Source organism: Thermobia domestica, chromosome 12 (assembly GCF_964235325.1).
Source record: "Thermobia domestica chromosome 12, izTheDome1.hap1.1, whole genome shotgun sequence".
Lineage (NCBI taxonomy): Eukaryota > Metazoa > Arthropoda > Insecta > Zygentoma > Lepismatidae > Thermobia > Thermobia domestica.
This window is the reverse complement of record NC_137465.1, coordinates 78,730,172-78,751,376: the sequence shown is the minus strand read 5'-3', so window position 1 is coordinate 78,751,376 and position 21,205 is coordinate 78,730,172. Positions and strand designations below refer to the sequence as shown.

Genomic DNA, 21,205 nt, shown 5'->3' with positions numbered 1-21,205 from the left:
AGGATAATGGTGGACAGAATTTAAAAGTAAAGTGTCTGAAGTGTCCCGGCGGGAAATATTTATCAAAAACTAGCAGTGTGCGAATTAGACAATTTATATTAGGAGGAGGCTAAAATTAGACCAACTTAACGTAGAGTCTGAAGGTGCAATAATTCAAAATGAGACAATAATACCTTACCCCCCACATACACACATAAATATGATGTGACATCTGTAATAAATAAGGGATTTATTAATTCAATAAATCTACTGACAATAACTATGAATATATTGTTTGAAATGCACACACCACACCTAACCTTTCTGAACGTGTTTAAATGTTGTACTCACTCTTGTGCTTGTAGCTCTCTAGGGTTTACTCACTTAATAATTCAGCCGGACTGATAGCCATGATCACAAACACATGTTAATTTTTCCTCTTATATTGAAATCTTCCACTTTGCGTACAGCCTTGCGAAAGAAAACCTGCTTCAGTGTTATGAAAACCCTAAAATTATCAGTTAAACGGGACTTACTTCAAAAAAATCTACATACTAGCCTATCATATGAGAAATGGATTGTTGCTGGGCCCGATTTCTGGCATCAAGGTTAAATCGAAAGCCAAATATTTAAAAACTCGCAGTTCAAATTTCGAGCTTGCGCTTCTACTTCTCGCTAATGCTGCGCTCTCCATTTTTTCCAAATATCGATTCTATGATGGAGTTTTGGCGTGGGAGGCCCGGGTTCGATTCCCGGCGGGAGCTCATGTAGTTCGGATTCCACGTTAATCAGTAGGTCCACGTCTCATATAGCCTCGCTGCTGAACGGGACGTTAAACTCAAAATCAAGTTAAGTCTGTGATGGAGCTCAGGAAATCAGCACTTATTACTCTACTGTTAGGATACAGCTGAGTTGATTCACTATGTTCTGTTATCAAATGAAGTATAAACATTACATTGAAGTTTTCCAGACAAGGTTATTGGCGTGGACAGCAAACTGTATAGCGAAAAGAAAGATAGAAAGTGAAGGGTTAACTTTAAACGGCCCGCTCCAGTTGAAGTGCTTATACAGACACAGACAGACAGACAATGAATGACACGGAGAATCAGTCGTATTAGCAAATGCTAAAACAAATCTTATGCTCTTACTCACTTTCACTAACGTGTCTGCTCACTATGGACGCATCGTAAGCATATACATTAACATATAGTCACGAGAGAATATATAGGTCGAACTCAGATTTTGAGTACAGTGTCAAAAGTTCATTTCCGTAAACTGTAAAAGGCAGTGATGCTCAAGCAATAATAGTCCACTTATGTTGTATTAAATCCACTTGTTCTATTTATTGGATATTACAAATATTATGCAAACTTGCAAACTAAAATGAAATATAACAAAATTAAAACATGATGATAATCGACACAAATGTAGAGGATGGATATTACATGCCCGAGTATGATGGAAGAAGCCATTTGTTTACTTCTGGGCCAACCACTAAGAGCATTTATAAATCCATATTCTACTTGGTTATACGCAATTAGTACATTCAATATTCACGAACAACGACGAACTGAATGGTATGAGGATACCATTGCAAGTAACAACTGTAGTCATAATATTATAGTTAAAATAAGCAACGATGAAAATAGTGGGGAAATTAGAATGACCAATACTGAGCAGTTTCCATCGCTCATTTTGAAATACGGCTAGCAGATTAAACTTACAAGAAATGACAAAAATCAGTGGAATTTGGCGTTATACTAAGCATGTTTTTTTGGGGGGAAAGCGAGGATCCCCGGTGGGGATACTTTAGTTGATATCTTTGGAGGGAACAAAATGTGATTTAGGGGGAAAAATCCCCCTCATCCCCCTCGGTAATTCGCACCCTGAAAACTAGGGTACCATAATTAACGATATACAGTAAGGGGTTAATATGAATAAACCGTGTTCTGATGAGCAGGCCTACTGTACTACTAGAAAATAGTTTGTTGGTATTTAATATTGGAGGTCTTTCAGATGTTTGCGTATCCTATGCTTCTCTATATTCTGTATTTTTAATTTTACGTAACAACATTGTCATTATTATATAATTAGTTTAGCAGAATAATACTAAGCAGCCATTTTTTCTAATGCCTTGGGATGGGTCGAATCAAAGGTAATTTTCTCGAATCGAGTTCCGAGCCGAGGCACTGTTTTTGACGTCGAGTTTCGAGTCGAGCTGTTTGATAAATGGCTCGCTCGTTCCGCGCGTTTTAGAAAGACTTCCAGCATTTATACACAGCATAGGTTGGAAGGTCATTTCTATATCAACTTCATGAATTAAAGGGAACTTGTATTCCTCGAAAGGCATTTGTTGTGTCCTTCAAGGTCAATGGAAGAATGAAAAAGCTAATACTAGGAGTATTTTAACACGCGACTCACTACAACGATATAACAGAATGCTGCCTCCGGCTGTTAATAAAAGGCTTAACTAGCTGGAACTCACTAGTATAGTAGCAACGTTCTATGCCAAACAACCATGTGCTGTGTAAGAAATGCTAGGGGTTGTTCTGTCCATGCGCGCCGACTACGTGGGTGCTGCCTGGCTCCAGCACTCACACAAATAAACTTGTCAGGGTGCTGCAGGCAAGATTTTTAGGTTCATAGAAACATAATAAAATAAATATTTTTCACTTGCCACTATCAAAAAATAAACAATTAAAACATCGAGATGGAAGTTAAAATTTCTAACCTCTAAAGCATAATTGTTTCAAGTTTGTGCAAAGGCAACCAAGGAACACACTAAGTTAGTCACTTTATACTTTGTCCACAACAAAATCCTTGCAAGTTCTTTCTGCAATAACATTAAAATGATTTTCTTTTATGATGATTTTTTTCATTTTAATTTGTATGAATGTAATATTTTCTTTTAGTAACGTGTTGATAATATCACTGCCTCTTGCACTCATTGTGCATCATGTAAGTTGTTGAAAATATACACTAAATATCACGATTATATATGTTGGGAATGCATTACATGCATTACAGTAATTAAACTTATCCAATATACCCCTTCTTATCCCATAATCGTGTCTGGTAGAAAGACCACCCCTGTCTCATCTCATTTCCTACCTCCCGTATTAAAATCAACAACATGAGCACAATTCTAATTTCAAAATATACATGTATTAGTATCAATAAAGTGAAATAATAAAAATGAGACGAAACTAGGTTCATAATTAATGTTGGGAGAAACTTAAACATTTCTCAATGAAAAATTGAAACGAATAGATATCTGTTAGAAGTACAGAAGTGAGAAAGAGAGAGAAGCTAGGTTCGATTCCCGGTGGGAACACGGTCGACAATGTGCAAAAACTCTTAAGAATGGCTATTCTGAATGAGGTTTTCCTCAGTTTTCCCCATTCACACCAGGCAAATGCCGAGATGGTACGCTATATACAGGTCCCAGGCCACTTCCTCTTCATTCCTTGGATGTGTGATTACTGAGGGACGTCATCCCTCAACGTGACAGGCTAACATGGCCATAGGTTCCAAAGGGGGATGAAGAAATTCTCAATGTTATTTAAATGAGCTTGTTTTTTATTTATAATCTCTTACTTTAGGTACTTGAAATTGGAATATAAACTTCAAATTCGGTATGCTTGTACATTTTCGTTAGCGTTACCCAAGTAAATCACCAAAAATAGAAATTCCTAACTTTACAGTGGTCTTATGGAGAACTGGAAAATCTTTCCCATGTTATTCATATGGAACATCATCTACACACCAAAATGTTTAGGCACTTCTGGCAGGATTAAGTTATGAAATTTGTCATGATTGTGGCCTTCCGGGACTAACCCACAGGAAAATTGCCAAAAGAGAATATTTTTAGTTTTTTCAAGGGGTCTAAAGGGGAATAAGAAATTCCCATGTTATTTAAGTAAGTAAAGATACTTAAAAATTTAGTAGAATTGTGGGTTTAAGAGGTGCGAGGCCGTAGGAAGAGCAAATCCGAGGGTCTGGGGGTGCAGCCCCCACACAGCCAAAGAGTAGTATATATGTATAATCCTCCACTTCCCTTAACCCTTTTAAATTCTGGCCTTTTTAAAGGTAAATTATAGACTCAGTCAAGCGGCCACAACATCATCCCTATTTATCGTAGGATCATGGTTCATACCTCGTTTTCTTCACAATAGAGCAACCTTTCAAACGGTACCATTCACATTTCCTTATCTTGTCCTTTAGGCGGTAAAATTTGAGAGAAATCAGGATTTTTTCAGATTTTTTTTTTCTTCAAATTTTGAGCCTCTCTATGCCTCCGTGTATTAACGCGGAGATCCGAAAATCAACTGAAAAATACTAAGAGGTGTACTAAATGTGTGGACAAAATTTCAAGCTTGTATCTTGAATAGTAACTAACTAAAACTAACTCTATGGCCTATGGAACCCGGAGGTTCAGTGCCGCGTTCACAAAAGCTCTCCACTGACTTCTATCCTTAGCTAATTGCATCCAGTTTCTACTTTGTATTCCTATCTCTGCGAGATCCATCTTAATATTGTCCTCCCATCTGCGCCTAGGTCTTCCTAATGGTCGTTTTCCTATGGGTCTACCAGTCAAGACTTTGAAAGCGTTTCTACTTTCTTCCATTCTAGCTACATGACCTGCCCACCTAAGCCTCCTAGACTTCACGACCCTAACAATGTTGGGTAAACCGTATAAACTATGTAGTTCCTCGTTATGGAATTTCCGCCATTCCCCATTCTCGTTCCTCTTGGGTCCGAATATTCTTCTCAGGATCCTGTTCTCAAATACTTTCAGTCTATGTTCTTCCCTCAGAGTAAGCGACCATGTTTCACAACCATACAGAACAACAGGCATGATTATCGTTTTATATATTTTAAGCTTCAAATTCTTCGACAGAATTCGCGACGACAAGAGATTTTGAACCGAATAGTAACACGAATTCCCTGCTTTTAGTCGACATTTAATTTCTTCATGAATATGATTTTCATCTGTTAATATTGATCCTAAATATTTGAAAGTATCCACTTTATCAAAAGTATTATTTAATATTTTAACGCCCCCACAATTTGCCGTATTACGGTCCCGACGCACTTCCATGTATTTAGTTTTCTCTGCATTTACTTCTAAACCCATGTCCCTGCAAGCGTTTAATAAGATCTCTGCATTTATTTCTACTGTTCTCCTATCATCCCCTATTAAATTTACATCATCAGCATATGCCATAACCTGGTGAATGCCGTTCAACTCTAGGCCCTGGTTGCTATCTTTGATTTTCCTTATGGCGTATTCCAGCACAAAGTTAAATAATAATGGCGACAACGCATCTCCTTGTTTCAGGCCATTTTCGACGTGGAAGCTCGTGGACAAAAATTTTCCTACCCGGACTTTACTTTGGGATTCACTTAAACATATCTTAATTAATCTAATTAGCTTTCTCGGTATTCCAAGTTCTGTAAGAACGTTGTATAATGTTTCTCTCCTAACCGAGTCGTAAGCCTTTCTAAAATCAATAAATATTTGATGTACCGGGGTATTGTATTCCCACTTCTTTTCGAGTATTTGGCGAATGGTAAATATTTGGTCGATAGTTGATCGATTTCGTCTAAATCCGCACTGATAATCTCCAATAATTTCATCTGCGTATGGGGTCAATCTTGCTAACAGAATATTTGAAAGTATTTTATAGGATGTTGACAGAAGAGAAATGCCTCGATAATTATTACAGTCAGTTTTGTCGCCTTTCTTGTGAATTGGAACTATGATTGATTCTTTCCACTCTTGTGGCAATTCTTCCTTGTTCCAGATAAGGAGAATGAGTTTGTGTATCTTGTTCCACAATTTTTCGCCTCCAGCTAAAATTAACTCAGCCGGAATTTCATCTACACCCGGAGATTTATGTTTCTTCAATTTCTTTATAGCGGCTTCCACTTCTATTCGATTGGGTTCTGGAATATACGGTTCTGCGGTGTGTATCTCCTTTTCTCCACGCACATTAGTTTTTGGCTGCGTGTTCAGTAAATCGTCAAAGAAATCTTTCCATCTATTTAAGAGGCTATCCGTATCGGTGAGAACTGTTCCGTCAGATTTCTTTAATATATAAGCACGAGGTTGATAGCCTTTCTTAAATTCACTGATCCCCTTATACATGTCCCGAATATTTTTATTTTTACTATTATCTTCAAGTTCCTTAATTTTAGCTTTCAAAAAACCCCGTTTCTTTGTTCTAAAAGTTTTGGAAGTTTCCCGCCTGATATCTGCGAAATTTTGTGTAGTTGTTTCATTCGGATTTTGTAGCCACTGTAATTTTGCCTGTTTTCTCTTCTCTGCTAGTTTAATGCATTCTTGGTCGAACCATGGTTTGTTCCTACGTATTTCCGCGTGTCCCAATTTTTCTTTTGCTGAACTTTTAATGCTATCTCTAATTTCAATCCAAGTATCCTCAACACTAGTGCACTCCGAGTCTTCTAAAACCGCGAATCTATTCGAAACTTCAATCTAGTATTCCCCTCTTACCTGGCTCTCTTCTAATTTCTTTAAATTAAATCTCTCCGTTTTCGGACATTGAATATTACCTTTATTCAACGATAATCTCTCCCGTATTATCGCTACTACCAGGTAGTGATCAGTGTCACAATCAGCCCCTCTAAACGACCGGACGTCAATTATGCTAGATTGTCTTCTTCTATCTACTAAAACGTGATCAATTTGATTATGTGTTTTTCCGTCTGGTGATGTCCAAGTGTATTTATGAACGTCGCGATGTGGGAATTTTGTACTCTTCACGATTAGGTTTTTGGATGTTGCAAAGTTCACGAGTCTAACACCGTTGTCATTACTTTCCTTATGCAAACTTTCGTTCCCTATAATCGGTTTGAAAATATCCTCTCGTCCTACCTTCGCATTGAAATCCCCTAATAGAATCTTCATATGGTATCGCGGGAGTTGGTCAAATATCCGTTCCACTTCTTCGTAAAAACTATCTTTTATATCGTCACCCTTATCTTCAGTTGGAGCATGTACATTTAAAACAATAATATCACACCACCGTCCCTTAAGAATAATAAAAGAAAGTCTGTCAGTAACAAATTCAACCCGTTTAATTGCTGGTAATATTCGTTTGTGAACGAAAAACCCTGTTCCTAACTGGTGATTTTTATTTCCTTCCCCGTAAAAGAACGTAAAATTTCCGGAATTCTCTGCTCCATTTCCTTCCCATCTAACTTCCTGAACTCCTACTAAGTCCATCCTGTATTTCTCTAACTCACTCGTTACAGATTTTAACGCGCCTGCCCTATAAAGACTTCTAATATTCCATGTTCCAAATCTCATGTCCATTTTCTTTTGCTGATGTCGTGCCAAGTTATCAGTCCTTGTCCGAGGCTTTTGTGAATGTTGTATAGTTGTGAATGTTGTTGAGGCTTTGTTGAGGAATGTTGTCCGAGGCTTTTGTGAATGTTGTTGAATAGTAAGGGCGGGAAAATATTTACCTATGATCCCCACAGTGTCCCAGATTACCTTAAAAGACCCAGATTACCGTAAATTTCATAAGGCATCTTATTTACCCTAGAATCATGGTTTGTCCATCAATCCCTTCAGAATAGAATTGCCTTTCAAACGGTACCATTCACATGTCTCCATCATGTATCTGAGGCGGACAAATCGCGAGAAAGAGGAATTTTTGGTTAAAATATCCCTTTTCTTTCCTTATTTGCCCCTATGGACCCTTCCGTGTTAACGCAGAGATCTGAAAAAAAAATGATAAAAACTACTCGGTGTACTGGGTGTTTGTGCAAAATTTCAGTCTTCTAAGTACAAAAGTAATCCCGCCATAAAATAATAAAATAGGCCTAGCAACTGGACGTTATGCATCCGACATTCATCGCCAATTGAAGGATGTATGTGGTGGTAGTGCTCTTACAGAAAACACTGTTAAGAAGTGGGTGTATGAGTTCAAAGTAGGACGAACAAGTGTGAAAAATAAGCAGGGGTCTGGACGTCGAAAAACAGCATCAACTGACGTTGACATTACCCGTGTTGAACATTTCATAATGGAAGATAGGCGTGTCGCCATGCAGGAAATTTGTGATACACTGGGGCTAACAGCGAGAACACTAGAACAAATTACAAACGAACTGGACGACGGAAAGTTTTTTCTCGTTGCGTTCCACAATTATTAATGACGATTAAAAACAGGCAATGATTTGATGAAGTGTCACAAATTTAACACACTTCAGAAGGGAAGGACGCAATTTCTTGGAAAGTGTTGTGACAGTGGATGAATCCCGAATCCCATTAATCAACTCAAAAACAAAAAGGCAGTCGATGCAATGCAAATATATAGATTTATCCCCTCCCCCCCCCCCAAAAAAAAAAAAGAGTCGTCGAGTGGCGTTCAATGAGAAGGTGAGGTCTGGACGTCGTAAAACAGCATCAACTGACGCTGACATTACCCGTATTGAACATTTCATAATGGAAGATAGGCGTGTCGCCATGCAGGAAATTTGTGATACACTGGGGCTAACAGCGAGAACACTAGAACAAATTACAAACGAACTGGACGACGGAAAGTTTCTTCTCGCTGGGTTTCACAATTATTAATGACGATTAAAAACAGGCAATAATTTGATGAAGTGTCGCAAATTTGACACACTTCAGAAGAGAAGGACGCAATTTCTTGGGAAGTGTTGTGACAGTGGATGAATCCCGAATTCCATTAATCAACCCAAAAACAAAAAGGCAGTCGATGCAATGCAAATACATAGATTTATCCCCTCCTTCCCCCTCCAGAAAAATGAAAAGAAAGTCGTCGAGTGGCGTTCAATGAGAAGGTGCTGTACGCTTTCTTCTGGAATTCCCAGGGAGAGAGATTGTCCCAACCTGTTCTGAAAGATCATACAATTACGTGCGTACAATTGCCTGGAGATGCAAATTTCCCAAGCATTGAAAATGTAGAAGGATTGGTGAAGTTGAGGATCCTGCAGGCAAAAACTCTTTCATCCTGTTTTCCTTTATGAATCAAATGGAAAATTAATGTTTGCACTTTATCGTACATGTTGTGTGATGAATTGAATCAGATATCATGCAATCACACAGATGAAGAACGAGTTCGTGGGTAGCAGATGAAATGAGGAATGCGCTAGAAAAAGGATATAAAATAATAGAAATTTATGAGATTTGGGCTTGTGATCTTGTTGAATATGATCCAAGAACGAAAAGTGGTAGATTGTTTGCAGAATACATTAAAACCGTCCTTAAAGCGCAAACGGAAGCTGGTGGATGGCCCTCATGGTGTGAGATGAGCTAAAGGAAAAATACATTCAAGAATTTTTTTGAAAAAGGAGCAGCTAAGCTAATGTTGAATTCATTTGGGGGAAGTTTGATCAATATGAGAATATGGAACACGTGAACATCATCAGTGAATCTATGGAATTATATGATAAATGAACATCTGATGATGTTCATCAAATAATTCCAGTAAACGGTGACATGTTATATGTATACTGGCAGTACACGGATAAAGTTTCTGTTTCACTTTCAACAGTGGACGTTGTAGTTGCATCGTACACGACCATGCATGCACGTCATGAGTTGCATAATTATTTTGGTCAGTGAGGAGAGTGTTGTATTTTAATACCGACTCAGTGATTTACACACAAAATCCTGGTGAATATATAATTCCAACAAATGAATTGATAAAGTATGGTAAAGATGATTATATTGTGGAATTTGTAAGTGGGGACCTAAGAACTATGCTTTACGTGTTTTTAAACCCGCTACAAAAAATGAATATCGAGTATGTAAAGTGCGAATCTTTTCAGTAAATTACGAATCGTGAAAAAAATTAAATTTTCTTGTGATGAAGATAATAGTTCGTGAATATGAAGATGCAGATAATAAAGTATTTCGTACGTTAGAAGTCAAGATCACAAATGAGAAAAAATTGCCGAAGATCATACTATTATTAGCATACCTGAAACAAAAGTGTATACGATTAATTACTTAAAACTTCGTAGAAACCCAAATTCATATGACACTGCACCATATGGATACTGTTCTCCAAGTAAAAGACGAAGAGAAGTGTAAGATGCTCTTATATAAATACATCATTAAAAGAGACAATCATCATACTCATTAACATGGATACGACCTGGAAACAACCCTTTTCATGTGTTGTTGTTGCTTGACCAAGTGTATGTGGAAAAACTTCGTTTGTAATACAATTACTTTCTAATTTATCATGCATGATTAATACATCATTTCATATTTATTGGTATTATGGAGAGTGGCAGTGTGGTTATGGAGAAATTTCAGTGAAAGTACAATTTTTTAAAGGATTACTTCGAACAAAAGACTACCTCAAAATGGACCCCATCTTATTATTATTGACGATCATATGTGCGAAGTGAACAGTAATATAGTTGACTTCTTTACAAAAGGTTCTCATATTACACAAAACATATTTCATCAGGGAAAAGTGATCAGAAATATGAATTTGAATTGTTGTTTTCATATATTTAAAAATACAAGGGATGAATCAAAAATTAAACATATGAGTTATTAGCTAATTCCTAAGAATCCAAAATTTCTTGAAAAAAGCTTTAACAATGCAACAAAGTTACCATATAAATATTTATTTGTTGATTTAAGACAGGATACGCCAGATAAAATTCGCTTTCAAACGAATATATTTCCTGTTTACCATTATATTTGTGTTCGAATGAAGTAGAAAAATAAGAAAAGAAGACGTTCAAGCTGTATTTATAATGCTAGTTTTAAACTGTGCTTCTTTATTGTATGACTATTTCTGCAAGAATAAAACACGATGATAATCGTACGCTATGTAAAACAAATCCTATATTACGTAAAGCTGTTGTGGCAAATGCAGATTTCAGTTATTCGTAGTATTTGCGAGTGCTGTTATAAAGGCAGTGTATTAAAAGGCAATGTACCTCTTACAAAGACGTAGAGAGTAAGAGTAAAGCGATACAAGAGAACGCTTCGATATCTGTGAATAAAGGAAACCCCGTCGATAAGAAGAAAAAGCATTTATTAGTGTTACACGGTCTAGTCTTATCTGCATTATTGGCTCCTGTTCTAAGTGCTACATTATTAAGTTTACTATTCCGTTAGTGGTATAGAACACGCTAAAAAAACGATTTTAGTTTCACCTGAAGTTCTTAACCGTATACAATCACCACCACTTGTAACCACCCGGGTATCGGGTCGCTGTTCGGGCGTCATTTATTTACAACCAAGCTGGTAACGGGTCGCTGTCCGGGCTGCCATTTATTTGTAATCGATTCGCCGTCTCTGTTCGGAGTTCGTTGTCCTACCAATAAGTATTCTCGTGGAGACCTGGACTTACCTGAGTAGGACGTTGAAGGACCTCTCCAAGAAGGGATTACAAATTGTTTCCAAATCGATCGTCGGTCTCAATAACGAGATGAGCATTAGGCGCCGAGAGGTTCGGATGTCTCGCCTCGAAAAACCTCACGGACGATCAAACGGTCATCCAGACCATAACGCACACAAATATCATTCACACATATAACGAAAACACACTGGGTTAAATGACACTATACTTATTTATTAGAATACTATTAAAAAGAGGAACGAAGAGAAATGATCACAACACTCAACACTAGATTTATATATAATTATCTCAAATATCACAATCGCACTTTACTTTTCACTATGTTGTAGCCCTTTATCACTTTGATTTATACATGTAAGATTATAATTGAGATTTCACTGTAAATGCTTTTCTCACACCATTGACACACTTGGGGGAAGAGCACTGATGGAAAAGTTGCCGGGATAATCCCACGTAGCAATCTAGTTGCTGCTCCAAACAATCTTGAAAGGTTGAGATGAGGTTTCAGCAAAGTAAAAAAAAAAAGTCTCTAAAGTGGAATGCTAATGTTGGAGGGCGCGTTTATAACGTACGCACAAGGTATGTAAACCTGGGACTTCACTAGTTGGGGCTAGCCGTAAGAAAACGTCCTTCACCGGGTAATAGCTTGTGCCCCTTAACACAAAGTCATACATAATTCCCGACGCGACGTGCGTGGTTATGGCTTCCAGACCTGGAGTCAAACTCCTCGAGCGCAAAGGTTCGAGATACGAGCTGCAATGGTTTACTGAAAAATGTTGGCAGTTCATTCTAAAAACCACTCAACTAAATCACCTGTATGCACATGGAAACAGAATACGGAATAAAATTTGTGTTAATTTAGTCAACTGGCCACGATGCACGAGACATTGCGATAACTCGGACGTGTGAAAGTACAGCTAAGGAACTGGAAAAGCAATGTGACTGAAGTCACTCTGGTCATTTGAACATCTGGTCAGCTAGTATTTCCATAAATGATTAAAGAAAGTCAATTCAGTTCCAAATAACTGCAGAATATATACTGTGCATATTAATAAATCAGGGAGAGAAACTGAGAACGTTCGTCGCTCACTGAAATGTTCTCACCAAAAAGCAATGTTTTAAATATATATATGAAAAAAACAATGAGAGACATCTTTGTCCAGTTGCGTGGGAAAGAAGCAATTCCCACCGAAGAAATTTTTTGCGTCGCAGAATAAAGTATAAATCGAAAAAATGATCACTGTCTTTACGAAATATACAGAGCATTCACAAAAAATACTTCTATAACCTGGTGGCGGTTATACACTACCATCATCATTGGCCCTGGAGAAACACGAATCTAGTTTGGATGAAGAAATTCACTATATATATAATATATATATATATATATATATATATATATATATATATATATATATATCCCCATCAGTTTGGTGTTTGTATTCCTAATGGGGCCGAGGCAGCTGTTCACGCAACCCGAATTTATTTCTCTTCTACTCATAGTGCTACTAAGGCAGTTGTAAAGTTGCATTTTCGTAACGCATTTAATGAGCTTCGCCGGCATACTATGCTTGCCGCAGTGATGAATGATTTTCCTTCAATTTATCCGTATGCTTATCAATGTTATACTCAACCAAATGACCTGTTTTTCAACGGAAACACTATTTCTTCTCAGAGAGGTGTACAACAAGGTGATCATCTGGGCCCAGCACGTTTCGCTATAAGTATACACTCTTTAGAAAAATCACTGAATACCGAATTAAATATTTGGTACTTAGACGATGGAACAATTGGTGGTGAGCCCGTGGTGGTTCTTTCATCCTTAATAGAAATAAATAAGAAGGCATCACTTCTTGGCTTGCATCTTAACTTTTCTAAATGAGAGGTGGGTTGTCTTGGAACAGATGAAACGACATTCGATGAAATCTTTAGAAGATTTAATGAGGCTGCGCCAGGCATACGTCCTCTAACAATTCAGAATGTATGTCTTCTAGGCGCTGCTCTCACGTCGGAAGCACTCACGAACGTGCTATTGAATAAAATATTTAATTTAGAATTATTCTTATCTCGACTTTCCTCAATTTCAGCCTTTTTTCTTTTGTGGGCATCTTTATCAATCCCTCGTTTAACCTATTTTTTTACGATGCTTTCCATCTTGGCATGAGAGTTCTTTGCTAAAAAAAAATATGATACTGTCCTGAACTCTGGCCTTGAATCAATTCTGAACTGCTCCTTAAATGACGACTCTTGGATGCAAACATGTTTACCTGTTGGCTTGGGCGGCCTTGGTATTCGACGAGCTGTGGATATGGCGATTCCTACATTCTTAGCGTCATACCATGGATCTATGCGTTTAATCGAAGCTCTCCTTCCACAGAATTATTGTTTGAACCCAGATGGTTCAGTTCAGGAAGGCTCTAATAAGTGGGCAAGCTTAGCAGATACAAATCTCCCAGAAATTAGCAAAAAGTGTTATCAGTCATCTTGGTATACACCAATTGCATCTCAATTACATAATCATCTGTTACAATCTGTTGTGGTTCCGGAAGATAAAGCCAGGCTCCTTGCTGCCTCATCTCCCGAAGCGGGTGCATGGTTGATGGCGAAACCTTCTCCGCCTTTATCAAATGAAAGCTTTCGAATTGCTGTTGCCTTACGTTTAGGTTTAGCTGTTTGTGAGCCTCATCGCTGTCCAGCTTGTGGAGATGAGGTTAACCAACGTGGCCTGCACGGCTTTTCATGAATGAAGAGCGCTGGTAGATTCGCCCGACACTCCTCCGTTAATAATGTAATACTACGAGCCCTTAACACAGCTGGAATTCCTTCAATACGGGAACCTTCTGGTTGCTGTCGTTCTGATAGGAAGCGACCGGATGGGATGACACTGGTTCCATAGATGAGAGGTAAATGTTTATTGTGGAACTTCACATGCGCTGATACATACGCTCATTCAAGTCTCCCTCTGTCAGTAATGAGCGCTGGAGCTGTTGCTAATCGCAGAGAAGCTAAAAAGCAAAGAAAATACAACAACCTTCTCGAAAGTTTTGTTTTCACTCCAATCGCCATTGAAACCAGTGGTGCTTGGGGTGTAAGAAGTCTTGAATTCATTAGGGAGATAGGAAGACGCATTTCTTGTGTTCCCGGCGAAGTTCACTCTACATCTTATCTAATACAGCGCATATCTGTTTCTATCCAACGTGGTAACGTCTTGTCGCTCCTTGGCACTTTACCTCTTGGAAAGAAACTGCATGAGGTGTTTATACTCTGAGAAAAATTGTTTTATATATATTAATCCCTGGATAACAGTTTTTCTTTGACCTTATAATTATATATTTAAATTGTAATTTATATGAATGCAGTGTAATTATGTCATTTCGGTTAATAAGTTTTAGTTATCATATCATTATTTCTATTATTGATGTAGGATAACAAAATGTTAAAAATGTTTGTTAATTTCGGTATATTTTGGTGATTACTTCCATGATTAATCTGGTATGAAATGATACTTAAATATGTAAAATGCAATGTAGTAATATTACTTCCATGATTGATGTATGACAAAAAAGATTATGTTAAATACATAATTTTATTATTAAAATCCCATATATATATATATATATATTATCCTCTGTTAGTGATGAAGAAAAATGGAATTAATCTAATAATATTTTTCAAAAATATTTACGTTTCATGTGAAAACAAGAACAACCTGTGACACTTTCGATTACGTCAGCTAAATCGGATAAGCCTGAATTGGGAGAAGAAATATTAGTGTCTATACCCAGAATTATTGTAAAAGAGCAGAATTATTACTCAATCGAATGAAACATAAACGTCGTGGGATAATAAAGGGGTCGTTTACATCAAAGGTGATAAACTACAAGGATTTCACAGTGTAAATTTAATTTGTGATGTGTCATGACCAAGGAAACACGCGAAAACACACGGAGAGGAGAAATTTTGCAATTATTTATACTTGAATAACAGTCAACAAGAACTTATTGGAAATACAAAACGTTTGTCATATATTTTATAACGAAACAAAGCATTTTCATCATCGTCAAGGCAAAAAACGTGCGAAAGCATTATTTGTACAAGAGGAAGAGGAAAAAGTATTATCTATAAGAAAAAGGAAACGAGTGTGTAAACATCTAGTGTGGTTAAGTTGGAAACCGTAAACAAACAGTTGAACAAAATTTACTATAACCCTTCACATCTCGCTTCATTTTCAACTGTTAAAAAGTTATGGACAACTACAAAGAATAAAATTCCCATACGTTCTATAAGATAGTGATTACTGAAGCAATCAACATGTACATTATACAAACCAGTACGTCGTGACTTTAAAAGAGATTTCTATGGAGAGAACAATATTGATGATCAATGGGCTCTGCCAATAAAATCTGAAAGTACAAGTGTCTTATAAACGTTAAAAGTTGTTTTCAAGGACAGAAAACCAATTATATTACGAACACGTAAAGGAAGTGAGTTTACTTATAAAACAACACAGAAGTGCTTTAAGGGAAGGAAAGTAAAACTTTTTACAAATAAAAATCCTGATATAAAGGCTAGTATTGTAGAGTGTTTTAACATAACTCTAAAAGACAAACTGTGGAAGTATTTCACAAAATATCAAACGTATAACTAAATGTGTTACCAAGGTTAAGATGGCACCTGGAAACATTTCTTAAAATAATCTTATTACGAGTGTGGCATAATCAGTAGGATAGTAAAATAAAGAAGAAAAAGAAGAATCTGAACTTCGCAAAACATCTAAAGATTGCTGATACAGCACGAATTAGTAAAATAAAACGTAAATTTGATAAAGGATACATGCAAAACTGGACTTTGGGGACTTTTAAAGTGAAGAAGTTAATACGTAGAGATTCGTCTGTTTATGAAATAGAAGATTTAAAGAAGGAACCACTTGATGGATTATTTTATAGGGACGAATTACAAACTGTGACATTATCATAAACTTTTTACAGATATAAAATCTTGGAGACAAGAAGAAAAGGTAGCAGAAAGAATATCTTGTTCATTGGAAATGATGTCCTTCTTTCGACTCCTGATTACCTGCATCATCCCTAAAGATTAAGAAAAAGAATGGAACCTGATAGAGGTTTTTACGTTATGCTTCCCAGTAATAGTTCAATGAAATATTTTTCTAATAACATTTTAACATCATACACTATTAAACTTCATCAAAGAATGAGGTGCGTGAAAAATGGGAAGTGGCTGTTCTCTAGATTCATTATTCTCATTCAATATTAAACATTAATGAACAAAATAATAATTTTCTGCAAACCTTCAGACAGTGATGAATGAAAGTTTATAACTATTCTTGTGCGTTATTATATTCATATTTCAGAGTTGATAAAGGGGTACAACAGATTCATAAAATTACCAATTTCTTACATTAGTGAAAGTAAAACGTCTTCATAAAGACACAGATGTGAAAGTTGTATTGGCAAAAAGTATTAGTGTGATGTTGGGATTTGAACCAAAAGCAGATTTAAAGAACATGCATCAAGGAAAAAGGGTTCCAAATTTACGTCCAGGACTTCCATCTACAATGTATGTATACGGGGTGTTAATGAACTAGACCGACAAACTGAAACAGGCGAGTCCTCACATCAAAATAAGGAAAAAAGTCCATATGGACCCGTGGTCAAAAGTGCATAGTTTCATAGCTAGGACTGTCCAAAACCGTGGGAAAATGAAATTTGGGGGCGAATATCCAAAACTATTAGCTATTTAGTTGAGGCGGCATGTTATTGTCTTAGACTTGTAATCTGCTCTATCCAAAAATGCATGATTCTGAATCGTTCAGTGGTGGCACGAGGGAGTTCCCGGATATTCCGTTACGACAGATGGGTCCGATTCATGCCAGATAGAACAATGTACCACTAAATAACAAAAAGTCGTTGGAAGAACATCAATATTTTGAACAAAGTCAAGATAGCGAAGGATTTTTGGTGTGTTGTGTGTGGCTGCATACCTACAGTGGGGGCTGAATATAGTGGATAAAACGAAATTAAATAAAATCATTACATATGCAGGTTCATGACCCACAGTCATAGTCTGTGCTGAAGGAGACAGACATTAATAATAAGTAATGATTTTGGAAGAATTTATCTAATGAGAATTTGCGAGAAAATGGGAGTATCCCGCAAAAAAAGATACAATGTTTTTAATCACAAATTGATTTGGTCGTAGATTTAAAGTGGAACCTGTTGTCATATAGGTGCACACTAACACTGAGTTACCATGTACCCCTTTTCCCCCTCCTACGTAGCGAACAACAGATTGTTTATAACGTACGGGAGCTGATGACATATAAAAGCTAGAATACTGGTTATATAACAAAAAGAGGGAAAAGTCGTGTTAAGAAAGTAGATATCTCGAAAAGAGTTGGTAACTTAACCTTTCAGATTTATTTTAAACAAATTAACATTCTACAGTGTTGCCTCTTAATCTAAAGGGGGCGGATAATTAAAAAAATATATGACAAGAGTTGAGGGAATAAAAATATGCTATACAATGTGTCATTGAACGGATCAGGAGCACACGGACATGTCTGGGAACAATAGCACAATCTACACTGAAAGTAATCTCCCTCTCCCTTCACCTCCCCTTCCCTCTGATGTATGTGAGATTTTCACAGCGACAGCGAAAACAAATTGCAGGTAAATTCAAACCCCCGTCTTTTTAGTAAGTCTTCTCGAGCTATCAGCCAGGTGAAGATATTCCCAAACTCTGGAAACATCCCTTGTTGAATACTGGAAAACGTAATTACTAATTTTGTAAGAATGTCTTTAGCACTTGATTACAAATTGATAAATGTTGGTTGTGTTAGTAGCACAATAGAGTAACAATCATGTTCTTTTTCTTTCAGAAGTTTGATAGCAGACACTAGCCATGACTGCGGAAATTGAAATTCCCTATAAAGTTGGAGATATTGTATGGGTAAAATTAGGTACTTGTTGGTGGCCAGGTGAAATTCAAGATCTTGATAATTTACCTGAAGGTATATTAGAAAATTTGAAGAAAAGACCTTTAGCCGCAGTCAAATTCTTCGAAGAAGATAAGTAGTAAGTAGCAAATTTGTCAGATTTGTAGTAGTTTGTCAGTACACACACAAATACTACATACAGAAAGCAAAGCAAAGCATTTCGTAAATATGAAAATGAGCATATGATGTACTGTTGGTAAATTCAGACTTCTATGCTGATTATATTTTGCGGAAACTTCCTTTACATGATTCTAGTTCCTTTTTAGGAATGTCCAGTGGAGAAGTTTCATTTCTCGGTACATTTCCAACTTAGACGGCAGACAAAATTGCAATTGGGAACGTGTACATTGTTGTGTGAGGGAACCTAGAACACCTTGAATTCGTTTCAATGCTGTATTGTTGGTGTCGTGAGGACCCAAAGGAACAACCTACTAAACTGGCAACAGTGCTTTTTTATTTAACATACGGTGCTGTATCTGTGTAGAGCCCAAACAGCTTGTACGACTGAAAAAAATCCACCATTTTACATTGGAAATCATTTATTTCGAATAACTTCCTTTTCTTTTTTTTTTTTCTTCATTTGTTCGTATATTTACTCATAATGGAGTTGGCGTATGGTCCTGCACTTCTTATGCACCGTACCTTGCTGTCCATGAATACCCTTACAAAGGAAGAAGTGAAAACTAGCAATATGTTGAAAGGTATTTTAATATTCACAAAGCATGCGGTGCTTATATGATCTGAACAGTTTGCACAAATCATATTTAAAATTGTATAACGTTACTACGCACACAGACTCTGAATCTGTCGGTCCTTATCTATTGCAGCATGTTCTATTTCCAAAAGAAATGTCGCCACTGCAGCCAGTAAAGAGCGTTTCAAATAGTAACTGTGGGGGTGAATCTTCTTGCAGGCACTACCCCCAAACACTGCCAATAGTTTGTAATCTAAGAGATTGAGGTTAGGGCTGCTAGAGACACAAGTTACCAGTGGGAAATGTAGTGAGATATATATCGTCGGCGGCAATTCAAAACCTGCTATGTGCATTTTGCAGGAGAAGCGAAAAACAGTATCCTGGTTAGCTTTTTGGCTTTATAAAAGTGATGTTATAAGTAATATTTGATGCTGCACGTAACTGGTACCTTCTCAAGTAACTTGAGAAGGTACCAGTTACGTGCAGCATCAAATATTACTTATAACATCACTTTTATAAAGCCAAAAAGCTAACCAGGATACTGTTTTTCGCTTCTCCTGCAAAATGCACATAGCAGGTTTTGAATTGCCGCCGACGATATATTATCTGCAGCCACTCCTAGGTGATTTTACCTTGTGGACAGGATCAGAATCTTGCTGCTTAGTCAGTTGGAGCGTTCGGTAACAGGATAGAGGTAAAATTCTTCAGTATAGGCTGTAGTACAGTGTTTTGATACACCCAGCACATGTTTTCACGCTTTTCTTACAAGAATTAAGGTGTATGGTGCCAGGATAACTCTCATTCCACCACACCATGATTAGACCTCTCTAATTTTTCGGAACTTCGTCTCTGGCTTCCCGATATAATGACATATACAATTTATTATTCTTGGCGATGAAACTATCTTCAATGGTGAACAGTTTCTCACCGCTGAAGAAAATTGTCTATGCCTACTATTCACGTACTGCTAGAGTAGGCTTCGATTGCATCTTCAGACTCAATGTCAGAAAGTGTCCCGTTTGACCGTTGGTAAACTCGAAGACCAAGGTTGTCCTTGAGTAGCCTGAACGTGTTCGCATGATGATCATATCGCAGGCATAATTTATTAGTTTTGTACGGGATTTTTCCTCACATGCTTTAACAGCTTCTTGAGTCCTTCCACTTTGTGGACAGCCTTGTCTCGGATGACATTGAGCGGATCCAGTATCGAGGAACCAATCGTACTGGTTAACGGGAGCTTTCACAATCACAACACCGTACTCTTCTAGGCAGTGGAGCTGCAGCTGTCGAAGTTAACACTTGCAACACCTGTTTTGCAGTGAAGGATGAAATATTTGGTTGAATAATGTGCGAAGTTTTGTTACAGACTTGGGAAAATTAAGTTGGAAACTTGGCAAATGCTACACTAGGGTTTCAGCGACTTGTGCATGAATCGATCGCAGTGTTTTGAGTGGACGGTTCATGACAAGGAGAATTGTCGACTGATAAAAATCTCTGAAGCGGACGACCTTGCACATCAACAGGCAATGCTCATCTGGATGATGTTCGTGATTGGGTTCACCAAAATCGGCGTTTGACTATGAGAGAGACTGCGGAAGATGTAGCCATCAACTTTGGATAAAGAATCTCCTCGCTTTTTTCTTCATATCGCATCGTGTATTACGAGGAGCAGAATCACTAAGGAACTGCTTCGGTGATGAAACCTATTTGATGATGATGAAACCTATTTGAGCATCAATAAGACTTTTGTCACTTTCTGCGTCATTTCCGAAGAAACATGGCGCATGGATGTTTCAGTTTACGTAGCTTAAGTAATTTTCAACGTCCGTTAACTTAATATTGCGCACACAAAAGAATTTATTTATTTCAGATACTGTTTTTTTAACTAAGCATAAATTGAAAATATATCTAAAACACCACTACAATATATTTGCAAAGAAGTCAATATTACAGATAAGCTACACCATTTTATTCACTAAGGCATTATTTATTATTTTAAAACTGTGTTGGATTATATAAAAAATACATCACTCTTCCATCGTTGGCTTTCACATTGGTTGCGAAAACCGGGTCACTGAAGAACGAAACTTTTCAGGGAATAAAGTATGCGTTCAAGGGTCTGGGCATATTTACATAAAG

The 21,205-nt window shown here is 37.2% G+C and overlaps 1 protein-coding gene across 5 annotated transcripts in view; it reads left to right on the top strand.

Annotated features, from left to right (window-relative positions):
• The window catches only part of LOC145666523 (uncharacterized), a 216,452-nt gene that overhangs the window by 127,406 nt on the left and 67,841 nt on the right, over positions 1-21,205 (top strand). For 4 of the 5 annotated variants that reach the window (XM_081733816.1, XM_081733819.1, XM_081733818.1 and 1 more), the window contains one exon: positions 18,256-18,451. In XM_081733816.1, the coding sequence (XP_081589942.1) occupies positions 18,279-18,451 (173 nt within the window). In that variant the 5' untranslated portion in view covers positions 18,256-18,278. Of the gene's footprint in view, positions 1-18,255; positions 18,452-21,205 lie in introns of those variants that run through there. The other variant, XM_081733820.1, reaches the window with a different exon arrangement.